We start from the raw sequence: 16097 nt of genomic DNA on the forward strand, positions 1-16097 counted from the left end.
TTATTTATTATTTAATTCAAACACTCTTGATTTACAAAAATATCAACCTAATAATACGTGGAATTAACTATGATTTTTTTATTATTATTTAATAGTTTATTTAATGAAATAAATAAGTTTCAAAACATTTACTCATTCAAATACAAGTCTTAAATACACGTAATAATGTTATTCTCAAATTTAATGATAGATCACCTAAAGGATGATTTGTATAACAAGTCCATACAAAATGAGTGTTTGATAAAACTTAATACTTATTATTTAATGAATTAATTTGATTTTAAGTTAAATTATATTTAAGTTATTAACTTAAAATTTATTAGTTAATTGTTATTTTAAGTATTAAGATTATTTGATAAAATTAATTTATAAGTTATTTTAAATCATCAAATCAAATTAATTTATAAATTATTTTATAAGTTATCTATTTTGAAATATTTCGAATAATTCACTCAAATTTTGCCCTGATATCTCCGCATTTTCTGATTTTTCGAAAGTCAATGCGGGGTATGTTGATTCATCCTCATAGATGGCTTAGAACCAATAGTTCATTATCTAATGGATATTTCCGTTCTAATACTTCATCCGAAAGTTATCAATATTTATCAAATTTGTTATTGACTAACGTAAAGGCTATTGAATCGAATGATAAAGACATTATTGAGACATTATTGAGAAAAGACAGCTATTGGATCAAACGACAAAGACAATGTTGAAAAAAATATGGCTATTGGATCAAATGAGAAATACATTATTGAGAAAAATATGGCTTTTCCCATACGAAATGAGAATTGGGTTCATGTAATAGGAGAAAGATTTATCCTTCCTTAGCCGAAAAGATATGTGGTCATGAAATAGGGATTAAGTGGAATGGAATTGACTATGTGGTAGACCAATAATATGCTACTGCTAAAATCAGGAAAACATGGGGTCAAATTTGTTAACACACTTGTTTCTTCCATATTTTGGACTGGGAAAACATAGGGTAATCCTTTAACTACCGTGCCTGCAACAAATGTGTGTTTGTTAATTTATATGCATAATAAATATGTTAAAATTCATTATTTAAAATAATAAATAAATTAATTTTAATTCTCTTTAGGTGATCAATGGTGAGTAGCCTGCTCCAAGCCGCCTCCCAACCAAAGAAGCTAGCCCTAATTAGAACCCAAGGCATCCAGATAAGTCTAGCCAGGAAAGGAGGTCTAGTGCCCCTTAAGAACGAGCCATAAAAAGACTTGACTGAGAAAGTCCGATTCTTGTTCTCTTTCCACCAAAGCAAGTCATCCACTGCTCTTCTAATGGTCAAAGGATGAAGCTTGCTTAACAAGTTTTCTACTTCCCCCACCTCCCAATCATTTAGGTGTCTATTAAAATGTAGCTCCCAACTCCATCCTCCTCCCAAGCATCAACAACCCAACCTTCTTTGTTGACTGCTAAATTAAACAAGTTTGGAAAAACATCTTCTAGAGATTGATTTTCACACCACAAGTCCTTCCAAAATTTCACTCTAGTATCATCCCCTACGATGAAGCCGGAGTGAGTTCTAATGTTCTCCCAATCATTTTTTATGGCCTTCCAAACCCCCACTGCATAACGGTCTCTTACACCTTTGGAGCACCACCCACCCTCTTGAAGGCCGTACTTTTGAGAGATAAGTTGCTTCTATAGGGGATCATTCTCAATAGCAAATCTCCACAACCACTTCCCAAGTAAGGCCTTATTAAAAGCAACTAGGCTGCGGATGCCCAGGCCTCCATCCTTTTTAGCGACACAAATAATTTTCTAACTCACCAAATGAGGTCTATTCTCTAAGGCGCCTCCACCCCATACCTATTGAACTCCTAATCTCTATATTTGAAAATTTATAAAAAGTAAATAAATTTAACCGATTGAATGATGATACATGCAATGGGATAAAGGTATAAAAATAGGATTAAGATAGGAATAAATAAAAACAATGGAAAGATGCCACGTGATAAGAACTAAATACATTTGTGACATGAGTAGATCGATTGCATTTTCTAGCTAGTACTTTTTCAATACTATAATTCAACCCTAAATTATAAGAGAGAAACAACAAAATATGAGGCTATATATGACTGGTGAAAAATAATGAAGGAAAAGAAACATATAAGCGGGCTTACAATAAGTTTGGATTAGTCGGTTTTTGGGTGAAAAATGAATCGAATTGATATAATCAGTATATATATTATAAAAACTGAATTGATCAGATTTTGAGTAAAAAACTGAAACAAATCAAATCTTTTGAGGTCGATTTGGTTTGGTTTTCGTGAAGTTGTTTCAATATAATTTAATGACCTTTTTTAATCCTCAACTTAATTATAAATTTGTGTTTATTTTGAATAAAAAACCCATTAATTTAAGTTTATATTAGACCTAAGTTTAATTTGTTTTTAAAATCAATTGAAACTAACTTAAATTTGATGTTAAAAATATTTTAAATACATTTAGAATTAATTTGATCATAATATAAAAAGAGAATGAATTACTTAAATAGAATCTAATATAAAAAAATTATAAAATATTAAACAATTATATATAAGTTTTAGAATTTTAGTTTAGTTTCATTTTTATCAATTATAGGAAAAGGAAATAAAAAATAAAAAATCGAAAACTAAACCCATAAGATCGGTTTCCAAAATTCTTTAACCAAACCAACCTTTTTTATTATTGAAAATCGAATTAATATGATCGATTTTGATTGGTCTAGATCAGTTTGTCAATTTTTTTCGATTTTGCTTACACCCCCTACTTACAAAAAAAATGATTTTCTTTTATTCAAATATAAAAAATACTAATGTTATTTTTTATTATCTGATATTGGAGAAGGAAAAAAAAACTTTTTTATATTTGAATACATTAACAAGGTAGGAAAAACACATTAAACAAAAAAGAGAATAAAATGTACAAAGATTTATTTATGTCACGTTCTTTAAAAATTGATGAAAAAGATTTTAAAAAGTATATTTATCAATAATTTTATTTTATTTTCTTCAACTTTTCTAAGTACAAAATTACAAATACCCATGACCCCTTTTCTTTTCTTCTATTATTTTCCTTTTCTCACAAATTTTCTAATTTAAATATAGCATAAAAGAATATCATATATTTTCATAGTGCACAACACATCTTTTTTCCTCTCAATCCAAACAAACAATCTACTCTTCCTTTTTCCCAAAACAACATCCTATATCATTTGAAATTAACCACCAAGACTGTTCAAAAAATTTACTGAATAAGAATTTACAAAAGCTTAAAAAAGGGGGAAAAGTCCATCAAACTTATTTCAATATATATATAATAAATAAATAGTACAAATGGACAATTTTGAACCCATGCTACCCTCCACTGAAATGGGAGCAAAGAGGGACAAAGTTTGCCATATGAATCCCTCTCTACCTAATAAGAACCAGGAATGGATTGAACTTTGTATGAAATCATTGACAGCATATAATAAAATCTAAGTCATTGTATAGTCCCTCTCTACCTAATAAGAACCAGGAATGGATTGAACTTTGTATGAAATCATTGACAGCATATAATAAAATCTAAGTCATTGTATAGTGATACAAAAGTATGATCAAAATATATAAGGAATAAGACTAAAAACAAATGATAGAACCAAAATGCATTCTCTCTCTCTCTCTCTCTCTCTCTCTCTCTCTCTAATATATATATATATATATATATTTATTTGTGACCTTCAATCACAGATTTGGGTCTTTACAAATTTTTCTTACTTTTGTCTGATTTCCTTATGAATGCATATGATAAACTAACACCCCTGTTAGAGGGCATGCAAAAGTGAGATTGATTGTTTTTGTTTCAATGTATGTAGTCTTCCGTGTCTTTAGGAATGACTTGACATCATTAGGCTTCAATTGAAGCCGAATTTGGAATGCCTACGCTCAGAACAACCGCTATGATAATGCAAAAGAGACATTGAAACAACATTTTATGATAACATTTCATATTTACACAACCAAGTTTGAAAGATTCCAAGGAAAAACAAAGAACAAAATGTTTTGAAATAACATCGGTTATTCTATCCTCTCCTGAGATTGGTCTCCTAAAAGCTGAGGACCAAAGTACAGTGCCACTCAGACCAACCAACTCCAAAACCAGTATTACACTACACACCACATTCCTCATCAATCTCTCAATCTCTTCATTGCACTACAATACAAGCTAGTGGGTAATTTGAAACCATATAGAAAATTGTTCTCCAGAGAAATTCCATCCCAGCTAACATCTTTTCAATCTTTTGGAGCACAGAAAACAGAAATTTGAAATTGAAGACTTCATATGTTTTCCATACTTGGTGAGACTTTTAAGGAAAGAAGCAGATCTTAATGAAGAGTGCCAGACCCATTTGCAAAACAAATGAAGCAACAATCACCAGAGTTATGTCGTTACCCTGTATGTAGGTCCTCAGGTTCAAGGCAACAAAGCAAGCTGATGCGCCACCTGCAAGGACTATGATGAGCCACCGCAGAAACTCAACCGGAATAATTAACAGGACCTGAAAATGTTCCAGGAGAACACATTAGACGATCACAAGACTACTGCTTAGAAACCCAGAAACTGAAAATTACACTGTTAAGGTTCTGCAGCAATGGAAACCCCTGTGTTAATCCTTTAAGGACAACAGCAGGATAAACAGGCACTGGAGGTACTTGCCATCAATTGGGAGATTTCCTAGATATGATATTGATGAGTCAAGCTAAATTAATAATTAAAACGAGTCTCAATTTCATGTCCAATTTTTTATTTTCCTTTTTCTTTTCCACCTCTTAATACATGTTTCAATTTCCATGTCCAAAATTGTGTCCTTGTGTTTGTGTTTGTGAGAGAGGAGTCTCAATATCAATATCCATATTTTTTTCCTGTGTGAGAGAGAGAGAGTCTCAATTTCAATCCCACAATGTTGTGTGTGAGATAGAGATATCTGTCAATAAAACGGTTCCAACAAACCAAACAGGTCAATTTGTCCCAGACTCATTTTAGTGTTGGACATTAGTTATGATGTCAATAAAATGAATTAATTTGAAAATTTCTTCCCTGCTCACCTCTGATCCAAGTTTCAAATGTGAACAGGATTTAAAAATACTGTTTCAATTCACTTAATTAGAAATTTAAATCCAAAATACCAGGTTCCACATTTAGATAAATTGGTACTAGAATGAGCCCTGCCCCACTAGTGTGTGTGCCTGTTTTCTCCTCCCTCTTTTCATACTTCTGACTTGAGCAACTTCAGGGGAAAAACAAAAGAGAAAACAAAGAGAGCCAAAATGGTGGATGCTTACAGAGCTGAGAATAAAAATGAAGAGAGAATATCCCCACAGGCACCAGAAGCGTACAAGACTAGCATTTGAACCCAGATACTGAAGTAAGAAGTAAAATGCCACTGGCACCACAAGTGCATAGCCATAGATTGAACAAGCGGCCAAATTCAGATAGCCGACATCAAAGCTCCAAGTTGTACTGCTGCTACTCTGTTTCTTTGTCAGGTAGGTGGCACAGTTTCCAAGGGCAGCAATCACAAATATCAATGTAGTGGAGGTCCAGATAAGTCCATATCTAAAATATCAGAAACATTAGCATCAGCATAAACCAAACATATCTAGAAATGAAGTTATAGGGGACCAAATGATGAAACGCTTCAAAAATCTTTCAGGGAGAACAGACAAGAAATGGGAAAAGTGTTGGTTCCAGCCCATTAAGGTGGAAATACGGACACAACCAGGCTTTATTGCACTGAGTAGCACCATCAAGAAGATGTATGAAATGGCCTACATACAATAGTAATTTTAGAAATAGAATAAATCACAGTTTGAAGCATTAATTTGGACAAAGTTCAATTCTCCAAAATTTGAAGATTTCAATTGACATAGTGCAGATTTTCAGAAAATCAATACAGTTTAGATTATGGTTGCTAGAATATACAAAAAAGTTACAAAAACTAAGATTTTGAGCCATGCAATTAATTTTCTAAGCTTTAGCATCAAACACTATTTTAGTGCCACTTTCAATTGGTGGAGTAAATTAACTTCTTTAAGTTTGACATATTATTCATTTGCAAAAGTCAGTCAAAGTTGTGTATATTTATTTCCAACTGATGAGAAGGCAAAGACAAGGTTCTAAACATTAATATAACAATATCATGCACAAGCAACAATTTTCCCCTTTTCCTAAGAAGAAACGGAGATCCTAGAATTCCAGACAAATAATTAAAAATTTATTTTCAAAAGTCTATATATTTATTTGCAACTGAAAAGAAGGAAAAGTCAAGATTTTAAACTGTTACTACAACAACAATTTTTCATTTTAGATCTTAGTTCTATTAGCACATGCATAGAGAGACAGCATGGACCTGCATTATGAACACGTAATGAATAGGATATAGAAACCTTCCATGAAACCGTAAGCAAATGGAAGGATAAATGAGGAACACTTTTAATCAATAATATCCATAAGACAACCAAAATAACACCACAATGTTTTTTGTCTTAACAAAGAAAAATAAAAAGATGTTATGCCAATATAAGAACATAATTCTTAACCATTTGATGTTGGAGGCATGTAAGCCATTTCCATGTGAGCCTTAGAAGTTCAGAATAGTAAGGGATTCTCTCTCTCTCTCTCTCTCTCTCTCTTCTTCTATTTTTTAGGCAGTAAGGAATTGTCACTTTAAACACAATGATTCCAAAACTAAACAAAACAAATAGAATGTAAAAGAGAGTACTGTCCATTTGTTTCAATATACTTGTAACAAAGAATTAAGGACTCACAAATCAGGGTTGGCATCAATCTTGCTGAAAAAATCTCCACCAATGGGATGCAAGGAGCTTATTAATCTGTTCAGGACAACATCTGTATCCACATTGAAATATTGTGTATATGATGAGATGCTAAAAACTCCCTTCCAGTTGCTTGCTGATTGTTGTGGTCCATCTCCTTCTGCATGAACAGGCAGATAGAAAGATCATTAAACATGAATATTACTGGCAGATAACATCTGAATGCAATGCAGTTCATGAGGGAGAATAGTTTGAGTGGGTTCACAAATGTTCCACACAGATCAATTAATGCACCAGTACGAGGGTACTCAAACTCAAAGGAGAGAGAGGAAAATGAAAAAGAACTAGGATCAAGGCAGTGAGAAGATCTGGTGGTTTTTAATTTCATCAGGGCACTGAACAGATAGAACTGAATGGCAGATTGTCATATAAGGCTTGATAATGTCCTAGAATAACTTAAGTCTAATCATATAGTCAACAACTCTCTAAAGCTTAGAGCTGCAATATATGAGAATTAACATTCACGGACTAATTTAAGGGGGTGACTATCAACTAAGTGATACTAAAACTATATTTCCCAATTTCGCAAGATTCAAAGAACTTCAAGGAGTTAAATCGCCTCTCATTTAAACATAAGCAGCAAGCACCAAATAAACTACTGAGAAGTATTAACAATAAACAAAAGGGTCATTAAACAAAATTACGAATGAAATAATGGATTGTTCATCAATGTTAAATTGGATGATATTTGTAATAAATAAATAAGTCGGCTATAAAGACTGTGGAAGAAGCATTGAAGAATCTAATTCCAAACTTTTATGCCACAGAAATAGTAGAATTTAAAAATTCATCCATTCTTCCAAACCAGCAGCTCAACTCACACCTAGTAAAATATTAATGTTCAGAACCCTTTTACGCAAATCTGATTGTTATAAACAAAAAAAAATACAATGATAATTCTAAGCACAATCAAATTGGAAACTTATGCATCTTTGTAATTTTTTTAATTGCATTTGGAAGATGTTCCTTGTTAACGGTCATAGTGGTAACTGGAAAACAGTGCCACAAAAATGGAAATCACAATTCCCATCAAATTCACAACTAGAAAGAACATCATAAGCTAAAATAAGAAACAAATAAATATTATTTATCTTCAAAATCATTCATTTCTTCATCAGTTAGTATTCACTTTCTCACAGGAATCATATGCAACAATTTCATTTTATTAACTAAATGAAGTATCTATTGCCAATTATCAAGCAGCACCAATGAAAGATCAGAGCAAGCTTTGCGATGTTTTCTTAATGAAAACATGCAAATTTGTTGTTTAATTATTCAGATAGCATACCAGCTGGACTTCCAGGAGTTTGATATCCCTGCCCCCCTCTAGCTCCATTATTAGGAGGAAATATTTGTAAATTTGCTTCTGGGACTGCAGTTCAAGAACAAGGAAAAGAAAAAAAAGAAAACTGGTTCAAACTTAACTACAACTCTGAAAATACTTGAATCAATTGAAACAAAATTGGAGCCAGAATTACCCTCATAGGTAGCGATGCTCTTTTCTTCATTGACAACAGCCTGCACACAAATAAAATCACGAAAGGAAAAAAACACAAGCTAAGCGGATATCATAATGCATACTGTATGTGTAAATGAATTGTAATCAAAGAGACAAAATTCAAGAAATTATTTGCTGACAAACCCATGTTTTTATTTCAACCAACAAATAGACTGAATATAAGCAAGGCATTGAGATTAATTAACAAAATTTAAGCAAAATAAGTCTATATTTAACAAAAAGTATAGAATAAATTTGTAGAAATGAGAAAGTAGTAAAATAAAAGACTAATCCATAAAAGCATTCCAAAAAAGGAAATTTCATTTTAAATGCCCCAAAACTTCATATCTAAAAGAACTCCATGAGATTTAATTAATGGGTTAAAAAACAAAACAAAGTTCAAAACACACATAAATACACAACCAATTGAACAGATTGAATCTAAATCCATCATTATTCCACAAATTAACAAAATGGCTAATTAGCATCAATTAGATAACAAAATTTCTAATTTTGCAGTTCACAATGTAACCTAATGCCTCCATTATTAGCTGAGAAAATGTAGAAGAAGGAAGTAAATTAGAATTTGAATTTTAGATTTTCATTATTTCGTAGCCGGCAAACAGAAATCCCCACTGAACTGAGACTAACACAACCATTTTCCAGAAATCAAAACAACATAACACACAAGATTCAAAACTTTCTTTCCTATTTTGTCAGTTTCTCGCCAACCAAACGGAGTAGAAGCCAAAAATTGGCTAATCTCAAACACAAATAAATACATGGAGAGAGAAAGAGAGAATACTGGAACTGAGCCGAGCAAGTGACTGGTGGGAAGGTTATTGTAAGATTCGTCCATGGAGGAAGCGAGAGTAGTATTGGATCAACGTGGCATTTCTCCTGTTGAAATCGATCAAGATTCAGGAACTGGTTCGAAAGCGAGCCCTAATCTTGCTTTTCGTGGTTTCGAAGAAAAACGGGTCGACGACAGACTGACCGGTACGTCCGAGGACCACGCGCCATTAACGCGTGCCTTAGTGCACGCGTTCATCGCATACCGTGTAGTCCGGTTTGAATTCTTGGGCTTGCTTAAGTTTCAAGCAGCCCGTCTGGTCCTCTATGTGATCCGCAATCGCAAGAGGATGCCCTCTGCCCCGCCTGTGTTGGATTTGGACACGTTCTCATAGAAATAAAAAAGTAATCAAATAAGATTTTCGACAACATTTCGAGGAAGTACTTTTAGTAGAAAAAATACTTTTCAAGAAAAATTAAACATTTTACAAAATTTAGAAAACATTTTTCAAATTTCAAAAATAACTTATAGTGCTTGAGGAAGCCTTTGATATATGATTTCTAAAAAGGCACTTATAAATAAATATTTATAATACTAAAAACACTCTAACTAAGTATGCTTTGACAATGATTCTTAAAAGTATTTTTAACTTTAACACATAAAATTTTTTATCATTTAAATATTAAAAATATTAAAAACATTTCCTATAATCACTGTCAAACACACTTTAAATACATGATAAAATATGCTCTAAAAGACATTTAATATGATCAAATAACGGTTATAATTAATTATATCATTATAACATATTGATTGATATATATGAGAATTTTGGGATTAAGTCTTTAGATAGAATGATATAGATGGGATTAAAAAGGGGTTTCACTTCATGTTGGTAGGTCATGTCAAAACTTAAACATTATACTAATTAAGTCAATTCAAACATAATAGGAATAATAATTATGTTAAAAATATAAAAATAAATATAAACACATCATAATTATTAAATTGATAACACATATATAATTTATTTAACCAATTTAATAATCAAATTGAGTTAGGTCTTGTTTTAACTAAACATGTTTATGACTTAATTGATCTATTTATTTAAAAACAAATTTAAAATGAGTTAAATAGTTTATAATTATAATTAAGTCAATCAACACAATTATTAAATGGGTTAATTCGAGTCAAATTCATGTATATGCAAATTTATCTAAAAACTATCTATTTATTATATAAGTTATTCATGACGATATGAATTTGATCCAACACACGATTTTACTCAATTCAAACCAACGAAAAGCATATTGGATTCGATCATATTAGCAAATTGTATCAATTTTTGCCACCCTTATGATTAAGTCTTTATATAGAATGGTTCTTTGATTTGTTTATATGATTTTCTAATAAGGGTAAAATTCGCAAGTTGACTCAATAAAAAAATAAAACACATTTATCCAAATCTAGCTCAACCTGAGTTGTAGATCGAGTTCAACCCAAACATTCTTTTTTTCAAACAAAGGTTGTAATTAGATCCGATTCAAGTTAGAGAAAAATGTATAAAGTAGGTTAAGATTGAGCAAATTACATGGATTAGTTAGGTCAAAACTTGGGTTACTTCATATGGGTGGAGTTTAAGTTTAGTACATTACAGGGATTGTGTGATCGCCTAAATCAATTAATTTTTATTTGCTTAAGTCTACTCCAAATTGCAAGCTAGGCTGTCCAAACCGTTCCAAACATGGGTTCCCTATTTTCTAATGCTTTATGCTAGTTATAGCCGAAAACTGTTGATTTGGTACTTAAGCTAGAGCATAAAATGCCTTGCAGGCTTGCACCCTAATGAATCTGTAAGCAAAAAGCAAATAAATATGCTCACATGGTGCTCAAAAACAAAAGAAACCATTGGCTATGGTAATGTCTGAGCCCGGGTTCGAACCGGGGACCTCTAGTGTGTGAGACTAGCGTGATAACCAACTACACCACCCAGACATTTTATTTGAGAACTTCCACAAAATTTATCTGAACAATAACATACATGAGCAAGTTCTGATTTGTTTATAGTAAGGTTGGAGTCTATGCAATCAAACAGCCAGAAGCAATTTTATTGTGAATAACTTTTCAAAAAGAAAAGGAAAGAGAAACCTCGTGTCCAGAATCTAGAACATTTCAAATTCTTAGTTAAACGAATTATATGATTTTATTTCCATGAACACAGGCCAGTAACTCAATAAAGTTTTAACATCCAACATCATAACACTCCTACTAAACAAACCAAGTCAGCAAGGAGATCACAAGAGAAATGGTCGAGCAACAAGGGACCTGAGGAACTGATCTTGAGAAGCATCCAAAGATATGCAGATGGCATCCATTGTGAGCATGGTAGCTGGATAATCTGGTGGGCATGGGATAGCCTTTGGATTGATAGTTGGGTAAAATCCAGCACAAGCTGTAAAGGAAGATGAAATGCTCAAGCACCCCACTTTTTCTTCCCTCCTTTTCTTCTCTGTTCTGAGCTTTACCTTCTCTTCCCGCAGCTCCATCTTTACGAGGACACAATATTCACAATTAGCACATATGCAGAAAAGACACAGGAACATCATGTCTATCATTGAGCCTGTCCCTTCACACCTTCTGCCAGCAAGGCTGGCTCCCTGGTCCAGCAGAAGTCTTCAGGAGAGCTCTATCAAACAATAATTCATAAACCATCAGCAAAAAGAACAGATAAGTATGGTGATAGCTCCCCTTCCCAATAATAATGAATGAATCATACACAATGAATGCAACAGATGAGTATGGTGATAGCTCAGTCGCCAAGTACAGTGGCCATAGCTTCTTAAGACAGCATTTTCGTGGTAGTGTGTGTTACCAATCTGACATCCAATCTCATCCCCACCTCCACCCACACTCGGCCGTAAAAGAGAAGTGTTTGCATCCTTCAACTAATTAAAACCCACATGCAGGTTAGTGTTCTAATAAACATGCATGCACCTCTAGAAGGAACAAGAAGGAAAAACTAAGAGAATGTTCGTTTTTTTAGCTTTTTGCTTAAAATAATTTGTTTTCAAAATTTAGATTATTTATTTTTCTACTTTTTTATGACTTATTATAATTTTTTTACTAAATAAAAAAAACTAAAATATATAATTTTTTTTAAATAAAAAAATAATATATTAGTTTTTCTTTACTTTTTAATACTTAATAAAAATAAAATACTATAAAAACAAATAACCTAATATTTAACATTATTAAGCATTAAAGTTCTATTTAAAATTAAATAAAAAAAAAACACCACCTAAGAAAAATAGCGTGCAACATATGACCATAATTGCCAGACAGATAGAAAAAAATCACATTTTGAAGCACAAAATTGAGACCACATTTAAAAAAAAGGGTAGATTGAAACATCAAATAGTTGCAAAAAAAAGTATTATTTTTTATAATATAGTTAAACGGAATTGGAGGTATCGGCCATAGAGGATGGCCAACCCGTGGGTCTACTTACTTGCTCATGTCGAGAGGTGGATTTCACTACAACAACGATCTCCCAAAGGGTGTCAGATTCTTTTAGGAAGGGATACTCGAATATTATATTGGTTGAATATCGTCTCATGGTTGAGAAGTCCTCTTGGCTCCATTTAAATCTACAGTAATTTGAGAGCTCGCCATAACTGATCTTAGAAGAACTTGAATGGATCATCGGGAAGAGCCCGTTAGACCATTAACATGGATTACATGGAATGAATACCAAGGACGATGACAAAACGTGTACGAGGAGCAAATGCTGAGGGAAAAACTCGTACTATCACATCAACATGATGCATAAAAAAGAATAACCATGCGTTGCTCAACATAGATTTGCCTAGCCAATGATGTACGCTATGCAACCTCCAATGTTTGACTCCCGACATGCCATTTACCTAAAAGAAGGTTGACTAACTTAGCCAATCAAGATCCGGTATTAGAAGCCTATAAAGGAGAAAGAAGAACAAGAGATGAGAGAGATCCTTCTCCTACGTAGCCAAGATACTCACCAATTGAGAATATGACATTAGAAGATTGGCTAACTCGGATAGTTATTAGATCATTACATTCAAAAGGGTTAAGCACTAGAAATTATAAAAAAGAAAAAAAAAATTAAATAAATAAGAAAATATAAGTATGATATTAAATAAGATTTTATTTATTGTTTAATTATAGCTCAATCTAAATATATTATTTGTAATTAATGGTAAATATTTTTTTTTTTGGTAATAATTTTTAGTTGTCATTATTTTTTATTTTTTTAAATTAAGTTTATATTTTTCAGAGGGGGCCAAATTTTCATTTTGTTTTTTATTTTCCTAAAAAAATTTAACATGGAAGGGAATTTTTTTTGTGTGGAAACATTTCTATGATTCAGGGTGTGATCCATGTAGTCCATGAGCCACCAACAAACCTTCTGATCAGAACCCATCATCACAATGCCTTCAGTTTGAAATGTAACAGTGTGACACACAACAATCATCTTATATGAAATATTCGTAGGAGAGAAAATTAAAAAAAAATTGAAACGAAAATGGAGGCAGCGAACAGGGAATTGCTTCATCTTGAAATGGCGCTTGGATTTTGACAATATCTTCTATGCAATGACATTGATGACAGGGAATCTGATTTGTAGTGCACCTCACCGTACGCTTGTCGGAACTTGTTGTTTGAGTTGTCTAAAATCATACGCCAGCAATGTATCGCACCTTGCGCTAAAGCACGGTGTTAGCTATCAGGTCAGGTGAGCACAGTCAAGTCAACTGAGCAGGTGGCTTTCAACCGAGCTGGCATTCTTCTATTTGTGTGACGGTGGGTGAGTGTAGCCAGCTAGGACTAGGAAGTAAGGGGCGCGTGTTAGGTGGCGCGGGGCTATGAAAGAGCATTTGTCTTGAGGTAACGTCTTTGGCTTGTCTGAGGACCGAGGAGAGAAGTGGGTTGGCCGTGGTTTGCTATTTGCTATGACCGTTCAGAGCCCCCGCGGTCTCACCAATGTTCCCCGTTTGTCCGCCGGAAAAGGAGACGAAAATATTATTTTGATTCTGATTTTTTTTACAGACGCCGGCAGCAACCCAGTTATTTGGATTCATTAAGGTGAGATATTGACAAGAGGAAACCCACGGTGTTCAGTTACTTCCCCTTTTCTGGACGGCCAAACGGAGAGGTGAGGGTTTTGCAATGGCCAAATCATCATTGTCTGTGCTTCTGTTTTTCATTTTAGGCACTTTGAGTTTTGTTCTCTCCACAGCCGTAGCTGACCTCACTTCACCGTACCTCTCTCCAACTACTATTTTTCCAAATTACCAAAAAATGCTCCATACTTTCAGAATCTTCATCTGCTCCCCGCAAAATACAAAAAATCCCATCTCCTACAACACCCCAGCCGAGTCACTCTTCCACACATCTCTCGTGAATAGTCCCTTTGTGACCCAAAACCCCAACGAAGCTCACCTCTTCTTCGTTCTCTTCCCCTCAGATTTCTCCACGCGATCCATCGCGCGCTTAGTTAGAGACCTCCGCATGGAGCTCCCTTACTGGAACCGCACACTCGGTGCTGACCATTTCTATATGTCCTGTGCCGGTATCGGCTATGAATCGGACAGAAATCTCGTTGAGCTAAAGAAAAACTCGATTCAGATCTCGTGCTTCCCTACTCCCTACGGCAAGTTTATTCCTCATAAGGACATAACCCTACCTCCCTTCAATCCCCTGCCACACTCACTTCCTCAAGCTCCGGTCAACAAAACGGCAACATTTCTCGGCTATTTCAGGTCATACGGGGATAGGGGCGACGGCGAGTCACAGTCATCTTTAGTCAACGACTTGAGTGGTGATCCTGAGTTTGTGATCGGTTCAAATGCGTCCGATCAGCTTACTCACATGGTGAGACTTGCAAGCAGTAAGTTTTGCTTGTTTTTCTATGCTGTCGATGTATCGGGGATCGGAGACGCGCTGCGTTTCGGGTGCGTGCCGGTGGTGATAACCGAGGGTCCGATTCAAGATCTGCCGTTCCTGGACGTGATCAGATGGTCGGAGATTGCGGTGTTCGTCGGAACCGGAAGAGGGGCAAAGGAGCTGAAGCACGTGCTGGAGCGCACGTGCAAGGATGGATACGAGCGAATGAGAGGATTAGGAATGAAAGCGAGTCAACACTGGGTTTGGAACGAGTCACCACAGCCATACGACGCCTTTCACACAGTGTTGTTTCAGCTGTGGTCGAGACGGCATGCCATCAGATACGCTCGGAGAGAATGGGTTTAATGACTTCAATCTCCAGCGCTGGTGAACTGGTTGCCTTCTGCATCAACATTATTTAATGGTTTATTATTTCATAAATTTAATTTGATTGGACGATTGTAAATCAACTTCTAAGCAAGTCCAGAGGGAAGTGAATTACATTCAAGCCTTCCAAGTCATTTGTTTTAGAAATATTTTATTAAAACAAAAAATATTTGTTTTATGTTAAGATCACATTATCTTTTGCCATTTACAATTCAATTAAGAAATAAAAACATGAATTTTAGTATAATAAATATTGTTTTCTATAAATTAAATAAGTATTCTTAAAACATTTTTTTCTATTTAGTTTGAATTTTATCTTTGAAAATTGATTTATATTAATTAGTTTTAAAAACAATAAATTATATTATTTTTCTTTTAATTAAATTTTTTCTCAAAATTATAAATAAACGTGATAGATTATAGGATTGTTTTAGGTTTATAGTTATTTTAGATTTTGTTCTTAAAATTATTAAAGTTAATAATTTAGTGTATATTTAATAAATCAATTTAATAATTTAAAGTGATTTAATAACTTAATTTAAGTCATTAAATATGTTTGATAAAATAATTTGAAGTCATAAATAATTTTAAAAAATAAGTAAAAATAATTAAA

General features: G+C 33.5%; 2 protein-coding genes and 1 non-coding gene across 3 annotated transcripts; 1 reads left to right on the forward strand and 2 right to left on the reverse strand.

Annotated features, from left to right (window-relative positions):
* Positions 1–3966: 3966 nt before the first annotated feature.
* LOC100249608 (uncharacterized) lies at positions 3967–9590 on the reverse strand. The gene is made up of 6 exons (XM_002282307.5): positions 9188–9590; positions 8363–8402; positions 8173–8256; positions 6816–6984; positions 5331–5604; positions 3967–4546 (listed from the first exon to the last, which is right to left on the reverse strand). Exons 1-6 carry the CDS (start codon positions 9239–9241, stop codon positions 4355–4357), a joined length of 813 nt encoding a protein of 270 aa, XP_002282343.2. The 5' UTR covers positions 9242–9590; the 3' UTR covers positions 3967–4354.
* Positions 9591–11096: 1506 nt separating this feature from the next.
* On the reverse strand, positions 11097–11170 carry TRNAV-CAC (transfer RNA valine (anticodon CAC)). The gene has a single exon. It is a non-coding gene; the product is annotated as a tRNA-Val (tRNA).
* A 3552-nt stretch (positions 11171–14722) lies between these two features.
* On the forward strand, positions 14723–15463 carry LOC104881159 (probable glycosyltransferase At5g11130). Its single transcript, XM_010660359.1, has one exon. The coding sequence runs from the start codon at positions 14723–14725 to the stop codon at positions 15461–15463; it is 741 nt and encodes a 246-aa protein (XP_010658661.1).
* Positions 15464–16097: the final 634 nt, after the last annotated feature.

The sequence above is a fragment of the Vitis vinifera genome, chromosome 13, assembly GCF_030704535.1.
Source record: "Vitis vinifera cultivar Pinot Noir 40024 chromosome 13, ASM3070453v1".
Lineage (NCBI taxonomy): Eukaryota > Viridiplantae > Streptophyta > Magnoliopsida > Vitales > Vitaceae > Vitis > Vitis vinifera.

Bases quoted from the DNA above. Each gene is read 5' to 3' on its own strand.
- LOC100249608 (XM_002282307.5), bottom strand. From the start codon at position 9,241: ATGGACGAATCTTACAATAACCTTCCCACCAGTCACTTGCTCGGCTCA. The intron at 8,257-8,362 runs GTAATTCTGGCT...CTTGAACTGCAG, and splicing joins GAGCATCGCTACCTATGAGG to TCCCAGAAGCAAATTTACAA. The intron at 4,547-5,330 runs GTAAGCATCCAC...GAACATTTTCAG, and splicing joins TCATTTTTATTCTCAGCTCT to GTCCTGTTAATTATTCCGGT.
- LOC104881159 (XM_010660359.1), top strand. From the start codon at position 14,723: ATGGAGCTCCCTTACTGGAACCGCACACTCGGTGCTGACCATTTCTAT.